Source organism: Anticarsia gemmatalis, chromosome 9 (genome assembly GCF_050436995.1).
Source record: "Anticarsia gemmatalis isolate Benzon Research Colony breed Stoneville strain chromosome 9, ilAntGemm2 primary, whole genome shotgun sequence".
Taxonomy (NCBI): domain Eukaryota; kingdom Metazoa; phylum Arthropoda; class Insecta; order Lepidoptera; family Erebidae; genus Anticarsia; species Anticarsia gemmatalis.
The window spans coordinates 1731216-1756880 of NC_134753.1; the positions used below are offsets into that span (position 1 = coordinate 1731216).

The window sequence follows — 25665 nt, forward strand, 5'->3', positions numbered from 1 at the left end:
AAGCTATCAGTTATGTTCGGAACAAATTTAAATGCTGGATTTTTCTGTTTAAAACGCTCGTACTAAACACTGAAAACAATGGACATTTAGCACAACAAGCTCCAAAACTATTTGTAATTCACGTCGCGTTTCGATAGGACAAATCACTCACGACCCTCGGACTAAGTACGCGGTAATAGCGACCACTTTAACTACTACATCACGGATGTGTACAATAATATTATGTGAAATATTATGTCAGTAACTGGACCATAAATAGATAAATAAAAATTTCAAATTGTACTAACCTTTAGTCCTTATAGCTACAATCTTCGGCAAAAACAGCAAACACAACGTAGAAGTAGTAGTAATTAGTATCAAACTGGTAATCGATATATACGCCAAAGTAGCTCGTTCAGAAATAATAGTTCCGATCACGACCACACTGGCGCTAGTGATGACGACGGAATAGACACTAATGCCGATGTATTTGGAGTCGTTCAGGGCAGATATCTTGACATTCCTCGTCTCCCATGCCATGTAGACCCCGACGATAAGTAGAAGGCCCTTGTAGGCGTAGAGTGCGCACAACCAGCCTGTCGTGTTTTGCGATTTACAGACTTCTATCTGAAAAAGAAAATGAGTTTTGTTGGAGTGGGAATAAATTACAAAAATCCAAAACAAGAAATCTCGAATCGAAGCCTGCTTTATATTGTGGAGAAGATATTATTTATTCGAATAATAGAAAAAAGTGATTTTTAGGGGATCTCCGAGGTCGGGGATTAACTCTAAAAATTATAATATGTCCGGATTGTTAGGAACATTAAAGCCTATTTAGAGCATTTGGCTATAGTAGGGCCGCCGAGTAATTACCGATTTGACAGATTATTCTTTAAATTAATCGATATAACCTTGCACGAGCGTCACATTTGCGGAATGATTTAGAATACCTCTTTAATATAAAACTTTATGTCAAAATATCAGAATTAATTAATTTTCCAATAAACACTGTTTCAAAACTTAAAATAGTTTGTAAATAATATGAAAACATTTATTTTTTGTTCTTTAGCGCGCTTGTATAAAGTTACATGGTGCGGATTCGTGCGTCTTGTTTTCATAGTGATGTGCTTAATAGTATTCGGTCCGAATTCATTGGAATAGGTATGATTTTTATTTCAAAGAATATTGATGGAATATAGGAATAAGGAATACGGATATTTATTTTATTTCATCAAGGATACTCCACCTAATGAAGAACTTGTTTCTTTAACTATTATTGGTTTTGATTTTATTTAATTAAACTCTATACTAGAATATTTAAAAACAAACTGTTCCAAAATGATATTAGAGTTACCTGTTCAGTCACTTCACTAGTATTGTCAATTTGTCATGTGTCAAATCGGTAATAATTCAGCGGCCCTACTATAGTACGTCACAATGTTGTTTTTTTACTGTCCATGTGGGAATCGAACCCGTTCACAATTCTAATCCGCGAGGTAGTCACTTTAACACCAAATAACTTCAAACGTGAATATTTAAAACATCTCAATCAAACCTGAGGCTGATAAATGACTCCTCGATCAGTGGCGCTGATCTCCGTGGTAAGGTTCTTGAGATGACGTTCCATGGGGTCCAGCATCGCCCAGAGAGTGACGATCATGCCGTCGATCACCAGTAACGCGCACACCAGAGATATGAGCGGCGTGTCTTGAAGTAACTTTGTCTTACACACACCACTGCGGTTACTGAAACATAGAAGCCGAATATGCTATCATTATTTGTATAAAACAAAGACGTTTTCCGCTGTCTGTCCTTAAACCTTTCGTATGCCGGACCCGCGCGGCGTCAAAAATGTCCCATCTGCCGCGTTATTTTAAACCCGCGTTGTTGCACATTGCGTCTATATCGCGCAAATCTACGGTTCAGCTTCAAAAATTGGCTCGCAGACCTGCGTTCTGGCATACGAAAGGTTAATGCAAGACCCCTAAAACTACGCAATGGATTTTGATGCAGTTCTCTTAATAGATAGGGTGGTTAGGAGCAAGGATTGTGGGTAAAAATTAGAAAAATGTTGTGTAAAATATTTTTTGAACCGGGCATTGTCGGGGCGGGTCGGTAATAGATAGACGAGGATTTTTTCAGAAATTAGTTGCTAATTACCTACCTTACAAATATCCTGTGCACACGATACGTCTTTGCAAACATGGAACCAAACGCCAGTGAAAAGCCAGCAGATAGGATGTAGACTCTGCCCTGCAAAGTATAATATTCTATTAAATGGGATAAGAGATGCTTAATTAATATTGATAACATTGGTAAAGATCCATCGATTTTTGAGGCCTGTACTGTGATGAAGAAACCTGTCAGCTATTTTTCCTTTTTTAATATAATTTGAATTAATTATAAGATTTTTTTCAGAGAACCTGTGTAATATTACGTATCTCGCAAAAAAATTATAAAACCTGAAGCGTTACTTATGCATTACATAATACTTATTACTTCTGAAGTAAGAAGAGAACGGGATCTTAAGTGAGGTTGTATTATAATGATAAATACTCACGGTGCACATCGCAGAGAAGGGCACATAAGAAGGTAGGGTCGCGTTGTCAACTCCGAGCAGTGCGACTGCTGTATACACGAGCACGCAGCCGATGAGTGTCATGTTGTTCAGCCGAGGAGATGACAGCTTTATTGATCTGCAATGCGACAGACAGACAGTAGTTAATATTATAAGTTTTCTAGCCCCTTGATCAAGAATTCTTCTCATAATTTGGAAGAATTATCTCTTCATATGTAACGACAAATTTAAAGCCCGGATTTCTTTAGATACATTCAGCGTCTATTCTGATAGAAGAAGTTTCGCAAAAACAGCCTTACTTGGCCGCTGTGTTACATAAATATACTTTTTCGAGGTTTTTTGCTGCTACTAGTTTTACTTCGTAAAAGATTTTCATAAATATTGATTGCATAGAAGAACATACAACTAAAAGTCTTTAATCGACATAAGTAGAAGAAAATACTCTAAGTTACTGATAGAAAGCGTACCTTCTCTTGCTATAGTGCAAATTGAAAACCAGGAACGCAAGAGCAAGCGCGACTCCTAAAGCTGCTAACGCTGCCACAGCCAGCCTAGCTGGAGCCCATACAGAGTCCACTCTTAATACCAGGAGTCTTCTAGCGGCCGGTATACCTCCAGCCCATTGTGGTCGCGTGCATTCTGCGCAAGTCATCTCTCTGCCGTGGGTGTAGAGAGCTACAGTTTTTGGACGGCCTCCTAGATGGGAAACGAGGGAGTAAGATCATTTATTTTGAATTTGCTAGGCTAAAATAAGATTAGGCGAGTAAGGCTCAAGGTGGTTAAGGTAAGAAAATCATCGATGTTCAGGTTAGTAGAAAAGAATTTGAATTCCCAAGGTATTATGAGACTCTTCTATGTGGAGTTAAAACAATGTATATAGTAGTAGATAAAAAAAAGTGTGATTATTTTTTGGTAAATTACCTTGAATCTGATAGAATGCTGATGTACCTATCCTATCAGCTCCATTGAAAGATACAGGACCCTGAAAATAAAGCACAAATTAAGACATTTCCGAAAAAACTACCAGAATTTCCGAGAAAATGAAGTTAGTACGTAAACTTTGCAAGCTACCGTACATTTCAAACTACAATATAAAATTCTCAGAACAGTAGCGCGATTCTCTACAGTCGGTACTGTCTAGTAACGAAAGATTGACATTTCAAATGTACTGCCGAAATAGTTACTACGACGCCCGTTAGAGGCGCTGATCAGATTTTCATACAAAATTTCTTGATGATAAGCCGGCCGATGTCGGAGGTCGATAGTAGTAGAGAATTGAGCTACAGTATAAAGTTACGTACCGAAACTCCAACGAAACTCAAATTGGCGAGCTGATCCAGGAATTCCTTCGCCATATCCTGTCTATCATAATCAAAGTGGCTCAGGCCGAGTCTGGTTATAACAGTTCCGTTGTTCCTCCTCCCTCCCGAAGTCCTCCAAAGCTGTTCCGCTTTGCTAAGAGCTAGTGCCATGGCCCAGACAGCGTCGTATGTCTGTGGAGCGTACGGAGATACTGGCACTCCAGCTGCTTCCATTTCGCGGTGGAACATTTCGTTTGTCTGCAAAGATAAAAGTTTAGTTTTTCGTTTAAAAGTAATTTTTTTGAGTGGTTAAAAGGGGTTTAAATCATATTTCGTATTTTAAGTAAGTACAAATTTGGTACATACGAATTTAATGGCAAGCAACTATATTTGCACTCGATATTCTTCTGTTGTTTCAGCACAAATTAAAGTACAAGAGATGATAACATGAGATTTCAGCGACAGCGATGTGTTTTAGCACTTATCCGTTTAAACCACAAATAACTACAATACACATTTATTTTTAAGACGTTATGCATAAATGAATAACACTGCTTGTCTATAGTAACTGTTATAAGCCAGAAAATTACATGAAATACCCTAGAAATAAAATAAAAATTGTAATTCTTATAAAGAATTCACAACTCGACTACAAACTGTCTAGCCAAGTTACACGTATTTCTAGAAACATGTGTTGAATATTGCATTAGACTGTCTGCACTCAGTAATTCTAGATTTACGTCTGAGACTTATTAGATAATAAATAAAACATACAATTTTATTACTATGATATGTTTTAGAATTTACTAGTATTTTAATATGGACTTTTATTAAAGGTTTAGTTCTAAGGTTGCAATAACTATGATTTATGACTAGAAATATCGGTGAGGGTTTTGAATATTTGAAGTTAAAGTATAATGTAGGTGCTTAGTGGTATAATAAAGTATTGCGTACACCTTTTGTAATATTCCGAGTCTGTTGAATTTCAGATATGATAAAACATTTTTATGTCTATTTTAATATATCTAAAGCTGACAAGATGCGACCGCCTGTAATTTTTGAATAAATAAATAAGTCTCTTTATAATACGTGCAAAATCTAACCAAATCAGAATTTTGAATTCAATGAAAACTCTTGCCAAAACTAGAAAACAAAACATTGAGTTGTAGTATTTAAAATATCCGTCTAAAATGTCTTCTTTACCATTGATTTAAATAAAAGTCCCGTTAATTATTCTTTCGGCAAAATAAAAACAAAACTTGAATCATAAAAGAAGTAGTTCATCTAGAGCACCTGTTCGAATAGCACGTAGGCTAGTCCACGAAGACAACCTGTCAAATATAGGTGAGTAAGGCTAAGTGCTATTCGAATGGGTGCTCTAGATGGACAACTTACCTCTTTTTTATACTTACCAAGCCGGAATAGGAAGCGATATCACCAACGATCCCCCTATGCGCGGTCACAGTGACAAGCCCTTCAAGGGCTCGTGCCAGCTGCGCCCGCGCACACGGCGCCGCTGAACGTATCCGCGGTGGCATGCCTGATACCAACCATGCGTATTCTGCGCCGAACATGCCTAGTCTGAAAGCCTGAAAATGGATTTTGTGAGTAAATCTGGTTAATTATTGTTTGTTTAACACTGTCGCTGACAACAAACCTACTTAATAGGTTTTCTGGGGGGCTATCACATATCTCAGTTGACAACCATTTGAAAGCCACTATTGTGTCCATTGTTTTCTCCCTTAATTTATAGTGACTAATATGTTACGTCAAAGCAGCAATGTACTGAATAGTGACCATAGATTTGACGTATACTAGCTGTCAACTGAGATACGTGATAAGTCCGCTGAACACTCGGTGAGTTGCTGGCAACCAATTTGTTAAACATTGACATAAAAAACGTCTAAATAAAATTAACTTGAACTCAAATCTGTAGCGCGATTTTCTGCATTCGGTACTATCAAGTATCGAGAAGTTGACATTAAAAATGAACTGGCGTTAATTAGATTTTCATACATTTCTCGATAGGTAGCCAGTTGTCGATAGAGTTAATGGTGTCTAAACTTACTTCACAAAATATCTTCGGAATCATTTCTTGTGAGAAACTCCCGATTATTATTCTGGTGTCCAGTTCCTGTAAAGAAAAAATAGGTATATTACATATTTTTATATATTTTAACAAACGCTATCACTAAACCTAAAGACTTAAGATTGATTTTTACTTTAAGATTCAGAAAGGACCTTTTATGTTTTATGCTTGAAAATTTAGTAAAAGAAATGACTAAATGCTACAAGATTATTACAATCACCCTTACTATTTTAGTACATAATGAAATACATGTAAGTATCTAAGTGTAGTTTCGACTGAGAAAGTTCAAACTTATCTCACTATTTCTAATTACAGAACAAAATAAGCTCAATACAATTTCACTAATCCTTTTTATAAAACAAAGCAAAACTTAAACATGAACATCATTCAAAGAATTTTCAAAATAAACTTCTTGAAACAAATTAGTGCGATCTAAAACCCAAAACTTAGTAACATTAATTAATTAATGTTGATTTATTAATTCCTGAAAGCATTTCAGGAGTAATTCCAAAATGGTTGTTGCGGTTGATGTAAACAATAGCCGGTGGAACTTGTTAAAACTTGTTGAGGTTTTAAAACAATGTTGGTTTTTGGTTATTATAATTTTGTTTTGTCTACGGCTTGAGCCCGTAGGCTTAGGCTGGGCTTCATATTGTACTGTTATAACACATTGTACCTGCTTAGGTAAGTAGTTTAGGTATAGAAAGTTATTTAACTGGGTATTATTTTAGGTAAAAGTAATAGTTTTAGTGACCAAACGTTTAGCAACGGAACCCGTTGCTGCCTGCAACTTTGTCCGTGTCGAACGATTTCCTGCTTGTAGAAAATTATAGCTCTTCCGAAATACGCTAGAAGAGCTAACCAGTCTTTAATACAAAATTTATTGATAGTCGATAATGGTACAAAATCGCCCTAAAGGTGATAATTTTTATGAGTCCAAAATCCATTTAAATCTCTTAAATGTATCCATAAAAAACTAACAAACAAGCAAATGATCTTTCACATTTATGTTACCTTCTGTAGATTGGAAAGACAGAGTGTCAGAGCATTCAGGATGTATAGGTGAAGAAAGATGAATGAAACGAGAGAAAGAAACGATAGGGAGACATGGTGGAAAATAGGAAAATTCTGGAAGACGAGTATGAACCAACAGAAAAAAAGTTTTAATTGAATCAATAGCCGAAATTGCTTTATCAGTCCTCACTGCTTTCGAAAGATGTTAGAAATGTGTGCTAGTAAGATATATAAGTATATTTATAAACACATAAAACCTTAATAGTGCTAAAATCAGAATATTGTATTCAAAACTTAATCAGTAAATTGAACCAAAACACATAATTGTATACAAGTACACAATGCTGTCAAAACTAGAACTATCTAAAGCCCTTCATGAATAATATTAGATACTAAAACGTGAATATGTAAGTCTAGACTAAATTCAATAGTAACATAGTTTAGTACATACGTGTTTGTTATTTCATTATTCAGAAGTTTATTCTAAGGATACATGGTTTGAATAATGTCAAATTTTAAACGAAAACTGGCTTTTAATCGTTATGTTGAAGGTTTTTCAGGGTGAAAAGTATTCTATGAACTATACTAAGTTTATAAACGTTCTATTCAACCAATTTAATCGAAATTACTTTTGCTGGAAAGAGTACAAAAACAAATCGTTGCGAAACTTTCGCGTTACATATCATCCCGTAATAATATCCGGGCTACAATTAACAACAATCCAACATTAATCAGAATACTTAGATCACTGTCCGACCCGGGGACCAAACCTAAACGACCTTACCCGCAGTCGCATATTTGCTTCGGACTTAAGCGACAATATAACCAACATAACAAGTAAAGAATATGTCATGTGCACTAGCAAAACTAACTTAAAGAGAGCTCTAAATATAGGTACGAAAAACTCAAACAGAAAGTGAATAAAAACGAATAATTGACAGTATTACTTAGTCACTGTCTTCTATTCCGACATAAAACTGGAAATAAAGAGAAAATCTGTAATTTATTCAATTCTTCACTAAAACAGTTACATTGAACAGACGCGAGACGAAAGTAAGTATATATTTCTTATTTCAAGTTCTCGACACTGAATGAGTAGTACAATTTTGTATCTCACTTTATTTATTCCGTTCCTTTGTTTTAGTTTCTTGTAAAAAGACCCTTGACTTCGCCCGTGAAAAGGTTTCCCGTAGTAAAAAGGATCTTATGTGTGAATCAAGGCTAATTTCAGTTCAGTCAGTCGAAAACCTAATAAGATTTATACAAACTTTCATTCTCAGGGGTGGAATTTATCGTAATCCTGTATTAGCGGATGCCTACGTCATAATATCTAGCTGCGTGCCAAATTTCAGCTTGATACGTCCAGTGATTTGGGCACTGCGTTGATAAATCACTTTGTCTGTCAGTCAGTCACCTTTCAGTTTATATATGTATTAGGTCGGGGAAAAAGTCTTTTCACATTATAGTATGTATAAACTTGTAATAAAATCTTTACTCTACACAATAAAGCTCGATGTTTGGGTACCTCACGAGCTCACTGAAAGAAATCTAATGAAACATACATACTATAATGCGAAAACACTTTTTCCCGACCTAATTTATATAGATAATCTATTTTAGAGGCGGCTGGCAATCCTCCGTGTAAATGACCTATAGATAAATCTTATGAAGCCGGCGCGCTAGTTACATCGACATATAGATTGACTAACACAATACACGATCTCGTAATCGGCTTGTCCACAAGTCCATTACCCAGACAATATCTTAATAGTTGGTAGATTAGCCTTCAGAGGCAGGCTTGCCTACGTCACTACGTCACTAGTTACACTACACATCTTACTCTCAATGGAAACTATTACGTAGATTGATTTATTATAAGCTTCATACACACGCTCTAGGGTTAATGTGTTTGAGAATATGGACGACTTGGGTATAAACTATGACGTTGTAGGTTAATATAGTAATATTTCGATGACAAAAACAATTGGACTTTCTATTTTATTATAATTGAAGAATTATTGAAAGAGTAAGTTCTTTATGCAGACAAAATGTGTTGATGTCTGGTTAACTAGTACTAGCTGATTCGAACCTTTCACCTTTTACATCACGTGTAGGTTTTTGATTTTCTCTATTCTTCTCCATATTATTTTACTAATCAAACTGTACCTGGACAACCACAAATATTTAAAGCCAATATGAGCTAAATCAATTCTACAATTTCGAGTTTTGAAATATTTTTTCTGTTATACATTTTTTTATGCATAATCATTCATTCTGTTTGGTATATTTAATGTAAAAAAGGCAACAAAAGTTCAGTCAAAAGTCCTCGTTGAATTTTACGTTCATACTACTAATCTATTTTTGGTTACTAAAACCAGTATTAACTTTAGAATCCAACTCATTAATAAGCGCATTTAAATGTCAAGCTCAAATTAAGTGGCGTGAATGAATTCAAACTCAATTTTGTAAAACTTATGACAGCGAGTTGGTTAAAACTACGTCAGTTTTTATTAATTTTACAAGACATTGAAATTATTTCAGAGGTTGGTTTATATAAGGTTTAAAGTAATAATATTTGCTGGTAAAAATTAAAACTTATAATTATATTATTCATTATGGTCTTGATACACAGAAAAAAATGTCCTGATTCTTTGGAGCTAGTCAAAGAAAAAAAGGATGCGAGGTTTGAACATAAGAACTTATATAATACTAGCGGACCCGACAGACGTTGTCCTGTCTAATAAATTAAAAATTAATAAAAAAAACATGGTCCAGCGGACAAAATTGTGAATCGAAACCAATCTCAGATCCCCCTGAACACAAACAAAAAATTTCATCAAAATCGGTCCAGTCGCTTAAGAGAAGTTCAGTGACATACACACTTACAGAAGAATTATATATATGAAGATTATATGCTTACATCTAGTTATACTTTGGGAACATTTTATTCCTGCCAGATTAATCGAGAAAAAAAGTCGATAATAACAAATTTGATCACATTACAGCAAGTGATAAAATAATAATTTCTAATTCACACATTACTTTCAAAAGTCATTAGATTCGAATCTTTAACTATTTAGCGGGGCAAGTGCTTACACCAGTCGGCTATGCACTTAGTTCAAATAGTTAAGTACTAAACAAGAACCATATATGCTGTCACTATCAATTAGACTTAATCACTCAAGTCTACGTTGAAAGGACGTTAGACTAGACTTAATAGTCTAGCTCAAATTACTAGGACTAATTACCATTGAGTGTTTTAAAGAACTGACTGACATGTATTTCATACTAGTTGACCCGCGCAACTTCGCTTGCGTCACATAAGAGAGAATTTTCCCCGTTTTTGTAACATTTTACGTTGCTACTCTGCTCTTAATGGCCGTAGCGGGAAGGTATATAGCCTAAAGCCTTCCTCGATAAATGGGCTATCTAACACTGAAACATTTTTTAAATCGGACCCGTAGTTCCTGAGATTAGCGCGTTCAAACAAACAAACAAACACTTCAGCTTTATAATATTAGTATAGATTAGTATAGATGACAGAAGGTTAGAGATATAGAAATGGACTTATTTATTATTTTGTTAGATTTAAAGGTTTTTTTTTGGTTTAATAATTCTAGGACTTTTTAAACATATAAACACGAAATTTGTTAAATAACTAACAACTGAAATATAAACCTGTACTCGATTTTTTTTTTCTAAATAAAAATAAATTGTGTTTATGAAATAAAACCTTTGTTATAGTTGTGTTGTACGTTTTTTTGCACTCGTAATACCAATTAGCAGCGTACGTTCGACATTTAAAATTACTTGTTAAAAATTGTTTGAGTGTAAAACGCTAGAGGCAGTATCAGTATAATAAAATAATTCGATTGTTTTTCGGTCGTCAATAATATGTATACATTGTTATAAGAACTATGCTTCTGACTGCCTCTGTGGCGCGATCGGTAGTGTATGCGACTGTCGCGCAAGATGTAGGTTTGAATCCTGGGTCGGGCCAAAAAGTCGTTTCTATGATTTTCCGTTTAAAAAAATCTCAGAACTTGCCCGGAGTTAGGAAGTTGAGGTTTTAGACCTACGTGCCTCGAAGAGCACGTAAAACCGTCGGTCCCGCGCTTGATCTCTCTCTGGTCGTGTCGGTTTAGCCGTCCCACCAGACTATGAGAGTAAAGGAACAGAGAGTGTACCTGTGTATTGTGCCCACACTTGGCCACTATAAACAAAGTCCTGCACAGTTGGTTGGTTCGATGAAACTGGCCGCCGCCGTAGCCGAAATCGGCCAGAACGACATCATATCATCATCATCATCATCATGCTTTCAGGAGTCCTTACCTTCAGTTGCTGAAGTTGTTCCTTAAAGTCTGACTCCGCGAAGGTGATGGAGGCTGCACAGGTGATGTTAGCTGCTTCTAACTGCGTCACCAGCTCGTTTACAGCTAAGGAGTATATCTCTTCATTCTGCGAGAAGGCCGTTACTGTGTCCCAGCCGAATTGCCTGATGGAAGAAACATAAATGAAAATTTCGTAGACTGTGTAGATGGTCTACGGTTTTTCGTAGTTACTTCGTAGACTATCTACGAATTTTCGTAGTTAAGTCGTAGATTGTCTATGGTTATTCGTAGTTATTTCGTAGACTGTCTACGATTACTCGTAGAATATTCGTAGACCATCTACGATTATTGGTAGACCTCCATGTTTGTATCATGTTAGATTAACGCCGTAGCTAATAGCGTAACAAGGATAATTATTTAAGAGAGATAATTGAATAAATATTATTTCTTCAATTACATTTCTAATTTTCATTTTAAAACCGAATGCCTCAAGTAGATGTAGAAATAATGAGGTCTTATTTGTACTTGGAATAAACAAAAATTACAAATTAAACAAAATACGTAACTCCTAATTTGTAGTGGCCTTGCTTGCATCGTTCCTACAGAGTTTACGTACTAAAGCAAAAGCCTTTAGATACTTCACCGATATAAGTTCGTATTTTTCAGTAGAGTTCCATTGAAAAATATGAACTTCTAAAACGTGTTAAATGTTGTTCGCGACACTTCGGACAGGCGTCCAGGAAATTATTTGTTAGATGAAAAATCGTACGATAAGACCACCTGTCAGTTCTGTTTTAAAGCCTTCGCGTTTTATCGAGAGAGAAATACTACTGAAAATGTGTTCAGAGTGTATTTTTGTTTGTGTTTTGTGAGGTCGGAATGATTTTTTTTGGTTTTGTTATGGGAATGTGAATAAATAGATATTCATAGGTATGTACGATTATAAGTAATTACGATGTAAATGTTGTCATTACAACAAAATTCTCGTACTATACGTACATTTTAAATAATAAATAGATATTGGCTCGTTTATTTCATATTTAAACAAAAACGTTTTAAATCTGCTCAATCCTTCAAGATGCCATACAAAACACATTATTTTATAGACATTCCTTTTTAAAGTAAGTATACTCTTAAAGCGTTTTACAATGGACGGTTGATAAAAACTTGAAAAATTTGTAACCAGAAAATAACGTTTCTTTATATCGGCGATACAAAATTTAATATAAAAATTTTACCATCACGCTTAGAAAAATATTTTCTTCGAAAAAATACCGTATTTATTTTTAAAACCGTACATATAATTAGTTTCATTAAAGCAAGAGAATTTTTAATGACCGTGGTTTACCTTATAGTTTTATTTCTCTAACGATCTTCGTGAAATACTGTAAAACTTCGTTAAAATGAGGCAAATCGTTGTAAAAAGTGGTAAAATGCAGTAACGATGGGAATTACTGCGCTTAATGCTTTAGGGCCATCGCAGATACGGTCCTTCGGCGATTTAGTAATTACATCGCGTTTTAGCGCCTAACAGCGTTTGTCCGCGATTTCAGAATCGCGAAACTTAGCGATTGTATCGATGCTGCATCACATTACGCGATTACGTGCGTTCGTACAAAATATGAATGAATGAATGAAATACTCTTTATTGTACTTGTATAAATAAAATAAAAAAGAAGATACAAGAAAAAGAATAGACATGGATGAAATTAAAAACAAAATAAAATTAAGATGGGAGTACAAGTGGCGCCCTTATTGCACAGTGGCAATCTCTTCTGTGCGGAATGAAGCGATTAGTTGCTGTATCAAGTATTGGGTAAGGTAACTTAGTGCTTTTTTGGCGTTGTTCAAACGTGTGGAGTGAAATATTTGGCTTTATATAGCTTCTAAAAAGCAGTTAGAAATACAGTATCTGCTTTGACCTTAACTTTGAGAGTCGAGTCTAATTAGAGTTATAACGATAAGTAGGTTTACAAATAAGTTGTGTTGAATTATAGTTGCGACTCAATACCGTCTGAGAAAGTTTGTGTTGTGTAAGGATGCTAGAAAGTTCAAGTAGGAATTCTATTTAATTTAAAAATGCTGTAACAATGTTTTATTTGCGTTTTGTGGAGGGTTAGTGTGTTTTGTTTCTAATTGAGTTAGAAGTTAAGTTTGGTATAAAGTTTATGAAGATTTATGAATTTAAAGCCGGAGTTAGAAAACCAGTTATAAAACCCCAATGGCTTCATGGCCTGCTAAATTCTAGCTTATATAGTAAATTAATATTAATATCTCAATAGTTTTATAAATATATTTTTTCATACAAAATGCTTTAATTTTTAGCAGAAGATAATAATCAACTGTGAAAATAATCTTGTTTTCTTGGATTATCTGCTAGCGAACATTCTAGCATTTCATTTTGATAGTTTCTCTATGTAACAGATATTAAATATTTGGAAAAACTAACAAAATATATTATTCAAAGTAAATAAAACATCTTTGTTACAAAAGCTATACTATATTTTTGTTCGTGGTTATAACATATTACTCAGTTAAAAGAAAATATGCTGCTTTTGTGGTTACCCTATTAAGAATTTCTAGCGTACCGTCTGTTCGAGCTTACTTGGTTTATTTACATTAAAGTACAACTATTACTAACAAGTTCATTATGAAACCTTGTTACTTATGTATTTATTAACAAATAACATAAAGCGTACCTACTTAGTATTTAATTAGTTGAGTTGGAGAATACGAGTGAATACATATTACTTGAGTAAAGAGAACTTTAGAAATTATGTAAGAATGAAAGAATAATATATTTGTTTTAAAGCATATTTTTTGTAAATTGGCAGAGAAACACTGAATTTAAGTGAGAAGATTACATGCAGAAAAAAAATTTTGTACTTTATTTAGACAACTTAGCTTTGCAATGCGCGATTACCTAATTTAGATTATAATTAACAATTCTTTTAAGTTTATAACAATGTTTTTTGAAAACAAATTAGACCAGCTGATGGTGGGTAATTTGATACGTCTACTAAGTAAATACGTTAAGTTCACTACAAAACCGTGATCAAACCGTGGATCAAAGGATTTCTTATTTCACAAAGTTGTTGAATTTTAGTAATGAAGGTTAATCTTATATAGATAACTGCACGTTTGGCGCAGTAGTTAACGTGGTCACCTCGCCGCAATAACCGTAGCGTCGCGTGTGGCGGGTTCGAATCCCACCCGGGACAAATAATTGTGTGATGAGCACGAGTATTTGTGCTGAGCCTGGTTGTTAACTTATCTATATAAGTATGTATATAGAAGATAACTGCCTCTGTGGCGCGGTCGGTAGTATATGCGGCTGCCGTGCGAGAGGTCTCGGGTTCGAATCCTGGGTCGGGCCAAAAAGTCTTTTCTAAGATTTTCTGTTTAGAATTTCTTAGGGATTGCCCGGAGTTGGGAAGTTGAGGTCGAAGACCTCCGTGCCTCGGAGAGCACGTAAAGCCGTCGGTCCTGCGCCTGACCTCTCACTGGTCGTGTCGGTTATCCGTCCCACCAAAACTATGAGAGTGATAATATAGAGAGTGTACCTGTGTATTGTGCACACACTTGGACTCTGTAAACAAAGTCCTGCACAGATGGCCAGTTTCAATGAAACTGACCGCTGTAGTCGTATATCGGCTAGGAGGACATTATTATGTATATAGAAGTATATAAGTATGTTTATCAGTTCTCTGGTTACCATAGTACAAGACAAGTTCTGCTTAGTTTGGAATCAGATGACCGTGTGTGAGTTGTCCCAAAATATTTTTTTATTTACTTATTGTCATGTAATTTTAATTACAGTTGTTTATTTACCTGATGAAAGCTATCCTGGCGGGGTTATGTGAGGAGTCAGGTGCCACCGTGCGGCAAAACAATGGAAACTCTGTCCTGTCACTCAGTGCTGGCGATGTGGACCCAAACGATACCTGGTAAGAATAAAACAAGTTAATTATTGTAATAGTTAACATATTTTTTTAAAGGACCTCGCAGAATATTTGTTTTTTTTTAGAAACATACGAGCAAATTGGGAACTATTTTTGAACGTCTTCAACAATTTATATTCGTACTAAACTTTAGCAAATTATTCTCTAATGCCTACCCGAGTATTTCTTTGTCCGAGTATGTATTAGTAAGAACGGCATTAAAATCTGTTTAGTAGATTATAGGTTTATTCCAAACAGACAAGCAACCGGATAGACAGACGCAACGTTTTTAAAATAAAGTCCCCTACTTTATTTTAAAAATGTTAACCAAATTAGCTAAAGTTAACTGGGACAAAAATACGGCGGAATTCCAGTTGAAGTAAATAAATAAATAAATGTAACCCATTTATATTGCAATGGCGAGGCGCCCATAGCCAGTTTCGCTCACCGGTCGGTAAACGATCTGTGAGTTAAGCAACTATTGGCGCGGTCATTCCATAGATGGTTGACCGCATAGTGGTATTTGAACTGGGCGTCTCCGTGCTTCGGAGGGCACGTTAAAAGTCGGTCCCGGTTGTTGTCTACTAAGATAACAGTCGTTAAGCCAAGCAAAGGCCTTCCGGGCGGCTGGAACAACTTTGACACTAGGTTGACCACTAACCATACGACAAACAAACATTGCAATAATACTCCTCCCTTAATGATTGAGGGGTTAGGCCTTGAGTCCACCATGCTAGCCAACCGCGTGTTGGCAAGTTGAAGTATATATAACATATTGTTATATACTGAATAAGCTACATACTCGCACATATGAAAGGACGATACTTCGCAAGGACATAGTCAATCGACATATTAATTGACTTAATGAAGCTGTAATATAATTAATGGCTGGTTCATTACTGTCATTCCATCACACTGAACATCCGCCCGGCTGAGAAATTAATTATTATGATTGATATCATACGTGGGAATAGGGCTGTCTAACATACTTCGAATGTTTCTTCAATATTTGGGTAGTTATAGCGTATATCATCCTATATCGCCTCTTTAACAATTTAATTGTTTTCCTACGGTAAAATGATCTGATGATATTTAAGAATTTATCACACGTAAATGTTTAAATTTCTCTCCTGTAGAGTTGTGGTTTAAAAGTATCACGTTGTTCTTGAAGGGACGATATATGATTTGGGTATTATTTTGTACGATAAGGTAACACTTTTATGATTTTTTTTAAATTAGGGGGTAAGTATACAAAGTATAATGCAGAGTATAATAATACAAATATACAAAGCCAAAGTGAGAATCGAAACCGGGACTTCGTTATTAGTAGACGAAAGAAATGAATTCTGTAACATAAATGTACATGTAAGTGTAATATTGTGTAGAAGCTTTTACTTAAATAGTTCTGAATGTGTAACAACACACCAACTACAAGAAAATGACTACTACAAACGAAGTTGCATGTCAAAATCTTCATACTATCTTGGCTAGAGCCATCCTTACAAGTAGTAAAAGCTACATGTAGATTACAGTACTCGTATTGTTATTAGCCAACATGTCGGAACATGTCGAAACATGTCCGCACTTGGGTTCAATCGTAATACATCATTCAATGCGTGTCGCGGTTAAATGGCTTTTACTCATCATTTCTACTGTCGATATATCTTATACTGAAAATGGATACTATAGTTTTGCCTCAAAGGATAAATATATTTTGTTTGGTAGAAGTTGTATGCTCGTAGGTTATTTATTAAAAAAAAACGTGTTTTTAAAAATGTTTTAAATTGTCAATATAAACTCGTTATTACTATGATAAACTATTGTAGCTAGCTTAGTTATTAATTGTAAGTATTAAAAGATACGTGCCTAATTTGATCAAAGTCCTAAAATTTTGTAAGTTTAACTATAATATATAATGTGATTAAATGCGAAAACTATAGGTACTTTGAAAAATGTAGCCTTCATAACGCTAAAATTTATTTTTGGGATATACTTATATACACCAATTTACATACTCTTCTAACTCTAATAAAACGCCAACTAAAACTGAACTATCCACATATCCTCAACTTTGAAACTAAAACACTCAATTTAGGAGCTCGTTCGAAAAACTCAAAAGTTTGTAAACACGTAACATCAAACAGCCTGTAACCAAACGACCAGAGCAACGTTTGATTGAAAGGAATCATTCCTTTAGCCTCAGCTAATACCATTACTTGCAAAACAAACGTACCAATTCAAATATTGGGTTTACTAGCTGTCCACCTATTCAAGTTACAAAAAACTAATGAAAATTATACTCTATCACGTTGTTAATAAAGTTGATTTTCAATTGTCGTGATTTGGTTTCCTAGCTCAGTAACTATTTGACAATCATCATTGAAATTTGAACTCTATAGTTTAGTATTTAAGATGGTTTTTGTTTGCAGTGTTTCCAGGTCTCAGATGTTTTGTATAGAACCGAAATCGAGTTGTCTATCTAGGATACGTTCGTTTGTTAAAGTTGACGCGGCCGTCGGAGGCAGTAAGCTTCAGATTGGGCGGATCGAACCGGATTGGACCGGTTTTAAAGTGGGTAGTTTAACATGGGTGAAGTTTGAACGAAATTTAGAACGTTCGAGATCTGAATTATTAACCTTCTGTTCAACTTCTTTAGAAGATTCTTTGTAAATCAAAGATAAGAGTTTCTGCTATCAAAGATAGGGGCTTATAGGCAGTCTTCCAGCCGTTTAACGATAAAGAAGTTAAGCAATCTTTATCTAGGACACTTTGTAGATGGATGACCGTTGAATGTTATTTGAAATGAGCGTCTCTGTATTTTGAAGAGTACGATATCGTATCGATCTGTCTCATGTTAAAGAAGATTGAACAGTTTTATCAACTTTAAATTTGTGATTGATCAATTGAAAAAAGCGAAAGACGAGACACGAAGACTAGCTAAAAAACGATATTTTAATACTTAAATATGTGTGTCATAATTTTTTTTTTATTTGTGTTTGTAACTAACAATAAAGCATTTCACTTGTTTCGTGGTTATTATTACGTATGTGTTTAGCCAAATCTAGTTTAAACATTAGATTATATTGTAAAAGCCGCTACTTTGTGCCGTCGACATGCGGTTAACATATTGTAATGAAATTGTTGGTATTTGTGGTCGGAAATTATATTTAGTAGACGCTAATTTTACATTGAATTAGGCTTGTATTTTATCCAAAAGTGTAGTATGTACACGTGTAAAGTACAGATCTTAACACACCTGAATGGTGCGTAGCGGAGGAAATATTTTTTTAATAAACTTAGCCTTAACTTACAGTATCTGTAGCCCCGCTCGCGTATAAATTGGGCAAGAAAATTTATTTTAAAAGAAGTAGACGTCTTTGGTTGACCCGTGGCCGTCAACTCTCTGCTTATTTTATTTGAAATCGGTTCAGCGATTAAGCTATGAAAAAGTAATTGACTTAGGGCCTAAAGTTACCACATTTCCTATCTATACTATACTATATATACTATATACTATAATATTATAAAGCTGAAGAGTTTGTTTGTTTGTTTGTTTGAACGCGCTAATCTCGGGAACTACTGGTTCGATTTGAAAAATTATTTCAGTGTTAGATAGCCCATTTATCGAGAAAGGCTATAGGCTATATATCATCACGCTACGACCAATAGGAGCAGAGTACCAGTGAAAAATGTTACAAAAACGGGGAAAATTATGATTCTCTTATGTGACGCAAGCGAATTTGCGCGGGTCAGCTAGTAAAAAAGTTAAATAAATATTGTAATAACCTGAATAGTCGCTAGTGTCGCATGTATCCGAACAGCGTACTTGTCAACCCTTCTAGTGCCCTGCTTGTCGCCTAGTGTCGGTTAACAACAACATGCTGTTGAGATGTGGAATAATGGTAAGTGGTCATATTTTTCGGCAGGCCATATTTGACCTAGGTATTTTACCACATGAGCAGAATCGGGGTGAATTACCTAGTATTTCATACAAACCTATAGCAAAACGATTAAAGCATAAAGTGCTTTAACTTCTCGTTTCTGTGTTGTGTAAAGTGTCCCAAGTTCTATGTAATAGGTAGCGTAACTACCGTATTCAAACTGGCGCTATTAAACTAATCTGAAACTTTATCGATCAAGAATTTAACTTGCACGTAACTAGAAGGTATGTGAGGTGAAATTTATAATAGCTGAAGTCTTTTATAAAGTTGTCCTGTTGAAATATTAAGGAATCGAAAGGTACCTACTTAGATTTTTAAGTATGAGTAATGTATGAAAATATGTTTTCGGTAGTCTTGATGTCCAAACATAGATGAAATCGATTTCAGAAATGGCTAATCCTGAAAGTGTTTGTTGGTAGACTTGATTGTTCTAAATTTTTTTTAAGACTTAGTGGTTTCCTTATTACCCCTTACTATGAAAAGACGCATATTTTTTATACAAAACTATAATGAAGTGTTACACCATTTTAGCTATTAGTATGCTGAGTTATGAGTGAGTTGTATGCTGAGTTTATCGGTAACTGCAATTAATGTAACTTGCATTTGCGACCTTTTGATTGCGTGAAACATTACTCATTGGGCATAATATAATTGTTTTGGGTCTGGTTGTACTTTGTGTCCGCTGTTTGTTTGTAAAAGTCCCCGCGACACAAGAGCAATTCTTAGTGCGGGAGTTATCTTAAAATAATAAAACAATCTTACCTGCACAATATTCCAGTAAGGTACAATCTTTGCGATGCTCTCAGTGACTTCAGAATAAGCTGTGCCGAGCAGCATCACCATTCTGGAGTCCCTCTCCGTGTAAAGTGCGTGGAAGAACCGGTCCACGCCCACGCCTGGGTCGCACTGTGGGATAAAACGTAAGGTTACAATATTGGCAAAATTTGGTAGATACTAAGGCCTCCCCTTTTGCATCCCACGCAAGTGCGCAAGTGCTCATCATCTAAATGGCTTAGTAGTGGTTTCGCCCTAATTCTGTTCGCCCGGATCGGGCGAATGAACTACTTCCGATTTTTAATATATTTTGGGGCCAGTTTCGCCCGAAACAAATTTAATAGCGGGCGAATCGGGTCAAGTAAAATTTAGTAATGGATTATTCGCCCAAATACTATTATGCCTCTGACAAAATACGTAGTACAGTCGAGCGCACAGTGTATAAATATTTTTAAAGAAAATATTGTACTTACCGCATAAACGCACCCACAAGAACACAAAAGATAGTAGTATAATGCTGTCTCAGTCACACGTTTGCAAATTGTGCAGTGTGTTACCCATTATTTGGTTTAGTGGGTATAAAATACTGACAGTATAACCACATAACTGCGTAAAGTGCACACATGAATGATGTGAAATTTGATATATAATTTATTTTATGTTTAATGTTTCTTCAAGAAAGCCTGGATACGTTGAGAATAGGATATTCCGTCAAAGGAGAATGGGCAAAATAGTATGGAGCCTGGGCGATCCGCGGCCAAACTTGATTTTGTTTTTTTTTTATGTAGTTTGGTCCTATAATTACTGCGTAGAAGTTTTATCGCCGCGACGCACTTATATGACGCGTAAAATACATTTTTGTTTTGAGCACTTTAAAAAGTTTAAAAACATATTCTGGCTTATACTCGGAGCTTAGATAATAAGTACCATTTCTTATATATCGCATATAAATAGACATGATTGAAAATCGCACAATCATAGTCTATTCTATTCTGTCGTATGGTTAGTGGTCAACCTAGTGTCAAAGTTGTCCAAGCCGCCCGAAAGGCCATTGACATGGCTTAACGACTGTTAGCTTAGTAGACAACAACCGGGACCGACTATTTACGTGCCCTTCGAAGTACGAAGACGCTCAGTTGAAATACTATTATGCGGTCACCCATCTATATATTGATCGCGCCAAGGGTTGCTTTACCAACAAATCGTTTACCGACCGGTGAGCACAACTGTTATGAGCGCTTCGAACAATCATAGTATTACGATGTGATACAAAAGACTTTGTATTACATTTCCAGTGGTCATGCTTTACTCTTATCTCTTCAGTTTGGTTTCTTGTACAGCCTAAATACGCCTAAATGCGCCTTCCACTCAGACATGAACAATAATAATGATTATCTGCCATGTTCAACAAAATCCCAACAGCAAAAACAGTATCAATTAGTCCAAAAACGAAAGCCAAGTTATCAGGTAAGGAATAAACAAAGCCTGGAATGCAAAATAGAGGTATATATGTTACTGTAAAAGCCCGAACGGTGGTAAATCCTAAGATTTTCCGGTATAACCTAAGATTTACCAACTCGCAATGGTAAAAGTCCGAATAATTATTTTATTTCGAACTTTTACCTATATTCACTTGATGATGTCGAGATGTCGCCGGAGCCCCGCTTCGCGGGGCTCCTCCTACTGGGTGGTTAAAAAAAAATAACCACGAAGGCTAAGGTGGGAGTTTGCTTCGTTCGCTCCCACCTTAGCCTTCTAACCTAACCTACCCATGTCGCTGTGCTCAAAACTCCTTCTTTATAACTATGTCACAGTATATAATTATACCGTGAAATAGTTATAAACATAGTTATGAAGGAGGATTTTTTTATATACCGTAACATAGTTTTTAAACTCCGGCTTGTTCGGACTTTTACCATTGCGAGTTGGTAAATCTTAGGTTTTACCGGAAAATCTTAGGATTTGCCAGAGTTCGGGCTTTTACAGTAACATATACGAGTAATAAGGTGGCGTTTTATCAAAACGCATTACACACACGAAGTAATTGCTTTTATGTTCTATGAAATTCCATTATATTTACATGTCAATATCCCCAATGTTTCCTAAATGGATTACAGTGAAACGTTCTTAGTAAAAGTTGTTCCTAGGTATTATCTCTTTCATTTGACACTACTTTCATTAATGGCCGCCGACCGCCCAAAGGTGCCCATTCTCCTTTGTTTAGATTAGATAGCGGACCCTAGGTTCCAAAGCGAAAGGTGAGGATGGAACCGCGAAAAACGCTAGGATGATGAGTAGTTATATACATTCAATTTTAATCAATAGCTGATTTGTTGAGCACATAATATAAGACATACAGATAAAACCAGATTCACCAAATAAAATTTAATGTACCTAAGTAACAATTGTGTACGCAACTGTACTTTTTTGTATAAAGTTTAATATTTTATTATTAAATAATGGCTTATTTTTTGAGGCATAGGTATTTGGGCGAATAGTACATTAGTGAATTTTGTTTGACCCGATTCGCCCGCTATTAAATTTGTTTCGGGCGAAACTGGCCCCAAAATATATTAAAAATCGGAAGTAGTTCATTCGCCCGATCCGGGCGAACAGAATTAGGGCGAAACCACTACTAAGCCATTTAGATGATGAGCACTTGCGCATAGCTGGAGCATAGGCTCTAGATATCCTTCCAATATATCCTATTCAAGGGCATTGTAGCAGGCCAAGATATAATATCCTGATGCGTGCGTCTGCCTGTAGGAATACTGATGCTGAAAGAAGCGCCTGGTCTAAAGGGTTAGTTCTTAAGAGAAGGATTAAGGCAGAGAGGTAAGTTCCTAGAGAAACCAACAAACTTATTAAATACTAGCTGACACGCGCAACTTTGCTTGCGTCACATTAGAGAGAAAGATTGATTTTTTCCCCCGTTTTTGTAACATTTTTTAACTGGTTCTCCGCTCCTATTGGTCGTAGCGTAAAGATATATATATAGCCTATAGCCTTCCTCGATAAATGGGCTATCTAACACTGAAAGAATTTTTCAAATCGGACCAGAAGTTCCTGAGATAAGCGCGTTCAAACAAACAAACAAACAAACAAACTCTTCAGCTTTTAAGTATTAAGTATAGATCATCCATGACTCTGATAGCAAAAAGAATAACTTAAATTTCTCTTTTGTACTTGAACTCAAAACACTACCATTTTTTACTAGCACGATTATCATCTAGAGTTCATTACAAGTTTGGTTCATAAACTATAAATACTTTAATATTACCCGCACAAAATGTTATTTTTAATTTAACCTCATGTGATTTATTCGCAATCTGTTGTTTCAAACTAATTTTAAGCTAAGAAACTAATTCACACTTTCTTCAGAACTAATTTAACCGAAATTGTGAACAAAAAAACTACACACAAGTTTACAAAGTCATATTATCGTACTTTATTCAATTTTGAGATTTTACACAAAAATATGAGTAGAAGAAGGTTTTAAAAAGCGCTTTTATTAATAGAAAGCCTGTGGTCCAACCTTTTTCATACCAGGGGAATACGCATGTTCTATAAAACTTTAATGTACCAAAATATGATATAAAGTTACCTGTATTTTTTAATTACAGCTAAAAATGTTTGCTCAATACAATTTTGGAAATAAAATAAGCATTTCGGTTTGTGGGGACACTTTTGCTGAGCAGAGGGACAGCCAATGCTTAAAAAATGGATTTAGATGTGATAAAGAGCAAGCCTACTCTCAAATTTGAAGCTTTGAGAATATTTCAAAACAGAAGAAAACATGTATAATGTTAGCATCCGCTAAGGATCGAAGGATTTTGGTTAATTCTACCCCCAAGGGGATAAAATAGGGGATGAAAGTCTCTATGAAAATTCTGTCTTAAGTCACAAACTACGGACGAAGTCGCGGGTAAAAGCTAGTCTACAATAACAGTCTTTTCAAAATACTATACCTTTGTATCATTAGTGATCAAATGCAGTCTATAACCAGGCAGTAGACCTCTCTTATTGACGTGGTCTACTGCCAGTCTGGCCGCAGCCAGTTCTGAGACACCATCAGCTCTGGGAGAGTCTCCGATAGACAGCTCGAATAGACCGAGAATTGACACGATGCGGTTTGACATGGTCTTCGGGAGATCTGGAAAGAAAAGGGTGCTTTTTAGTATTCTATTGCTACATTATATTAGTTCGGGGAAAAAGTTTTTTCGCATTTTAGTATGTATGAACTTCTAATAAAATCTCTTTGGCTTCAAGAATCACAAATGAGTACACGGTTCGTTAGGTTTCTTTCAGTGAGCTCGTGAGGTACCCAAATATCGAGGTTTTTTGTGTAGAGAAAATATTTTATTACAAGTTTATACATACTATAAATAAATAAATAAATACTTTAATGCGAAAAGATTCTTTCCCCCACCTAATATGTAAGGATGAAACGTGTAAATAAAACACATTTTAAAGTGATGATGCGATAAATTATAAGACCGTTTGCTTAAAAATACAAACATTAGGTACTTTCTTAAAAATATTAGCGGCCGGCCCCGGCTACGAACCTTTAACATTAAAGTACACGTAAAAACTGCCATGAGAATCATCTATCTATTGATGCAAACCACATAGTAAACGGTTCAGAAGATTTTGAGTTTATCTTGAGAACAGGCAGACTAACGTGGCAAAGAATATTGTTTTGTAAGGTGCAGTGACAGTGATGATTGTAAATTAATCACAATTTATTAAATTAGAAATTTATTCTCGCCAGATTTTTCAAACAAGAAAACCGGCATCAATATCTCTTTCATACAAAATTAAAGCAATTGGTTACTACATATATTTGCACCGAGTATCGTCGATAGCTTTTTCAGAGAAGATATTTATTTTAACCGAGACAGGTTGAATTCGAATCCTTTTTTATACGTTCGCCAACTCTTAAAATTCTTAGTCCGGAAGTCTTTGAATAAAGAATGAATAAAACCTAACACATGACTTTGCGAATAAACACGAACATTACGTAAACCGAGGGTTACCGAGGGTTAAAACTGTACCGTGAAAAAGGGTTATTTTTCCTTTATAACTTCATAAGGACACAGCTGTCGCCAAATCCCTTCTGGATTAACATGGGTACAGTCACGAGCAAAAATATGTAAATATATTGAATACACATTTTCAAATGCACTTTTATATATTTATACATACTTATAATAAGTACATGCCTCTTTTCCCATACACGATCCTTACAAACTTCCCTTGATCGTTCTAATCGATATATCTTGACATAAAGGTCCGTCGCGACGGCTACGAGCACTATGGGCCTGACCTTTTTGCAAGACGTAGCCGATATGAGCTCTTTGTCTTTATAAAGCGTCCCATTTATATTAAACTAAAATTACTTTTGCTATTGTTAATTACCTTTCATTGTTAAAATATAGTGATTGTAGAGTATTTTAGAAATCAAATAGTTTTATTTTCTTTTATCATAAATATAGCTAACCTTTGCACTTAAACCTTGTCTTACATCGACTTATATGAACAAGCATAAAAATAATGATCACAAAGTACAACCAGTCTCAAAATTACTATGTGTTGATAATATAAATATTTGTATCGTGTGAGAATCACCTGCCCACAGTCATAGCGGTCAACAGCTATGAAAAAATTGCGTTGTAAAAATAGCTGTATACATATTCTTGCCCTCAACTGTACTATAT

At 35.3% G+C, this 25665-nt stretch overlaps 1 protein-coding gene across 2 annotated transcripts in view; it reads right to left on the bottom strand.

The window, feature by feature from the left end:
• The window catches only part of GABA-B-R3 (gamma-aminobutyric acid type B receptor subunit 3), a 180032-nt gene that overhangs the window by 4909 nt on the left and 149458 nt on the right, over nucleotides 1–25665 (bottom strand). For both annotated transcript variants that reach the window (XM_076118114.1, XM_076118113.1), the window contains exons 3-15: nucleotides 23917–24101; nucleotides 19937–20080; nucleotides 15124–15236; nucleotides 11294–11456; nucleotides 5927–5992; nucleotides 5271–5447; nucleotides 3859–4116; nucleotides 3479–3539; nucleotides 3025–3253; nucleotides 2540–2675; nucleotides 2144–2232; nucleotides 1535–1724; nucleotides 288–606 (exon numbers count right to left, since the gene is read on the bottom strand). In XM_076118114.1, coding sequence (XP_075974229.1) covers nucleotides 288–606; nucleotides 1535–1724; nucleotides 2144–2232; nucleotides 2540–2675; nucleotides 3025–3253; nucleotides 3479–3539; nucleotides 3859–4116; nucleotides 5271–5447; nucleotides 5927–5992; nucleotides 11294–11456; nucleotides 15124–15236; nucleotides 19937–20080; nucleotides 23917–24101 — 2130 coding nt within the window. The remainder of the gene's footprint in view (nucleotides 1–287; nucleotides 607–1534; nucleotides 1725–2143; nucleotides 2233–2539; nucleotides 2676–3024; nucleotides 3254–3478; nucleotides 3540–3858; nucleotides 4117–5270; nucleotides 5448–5926; nucleotides 5993–11293; nucleotides 11457–15123; nucleotides 15237–19936; nucleotides 20081–23916; nucleotides 24102–25665) is intronic.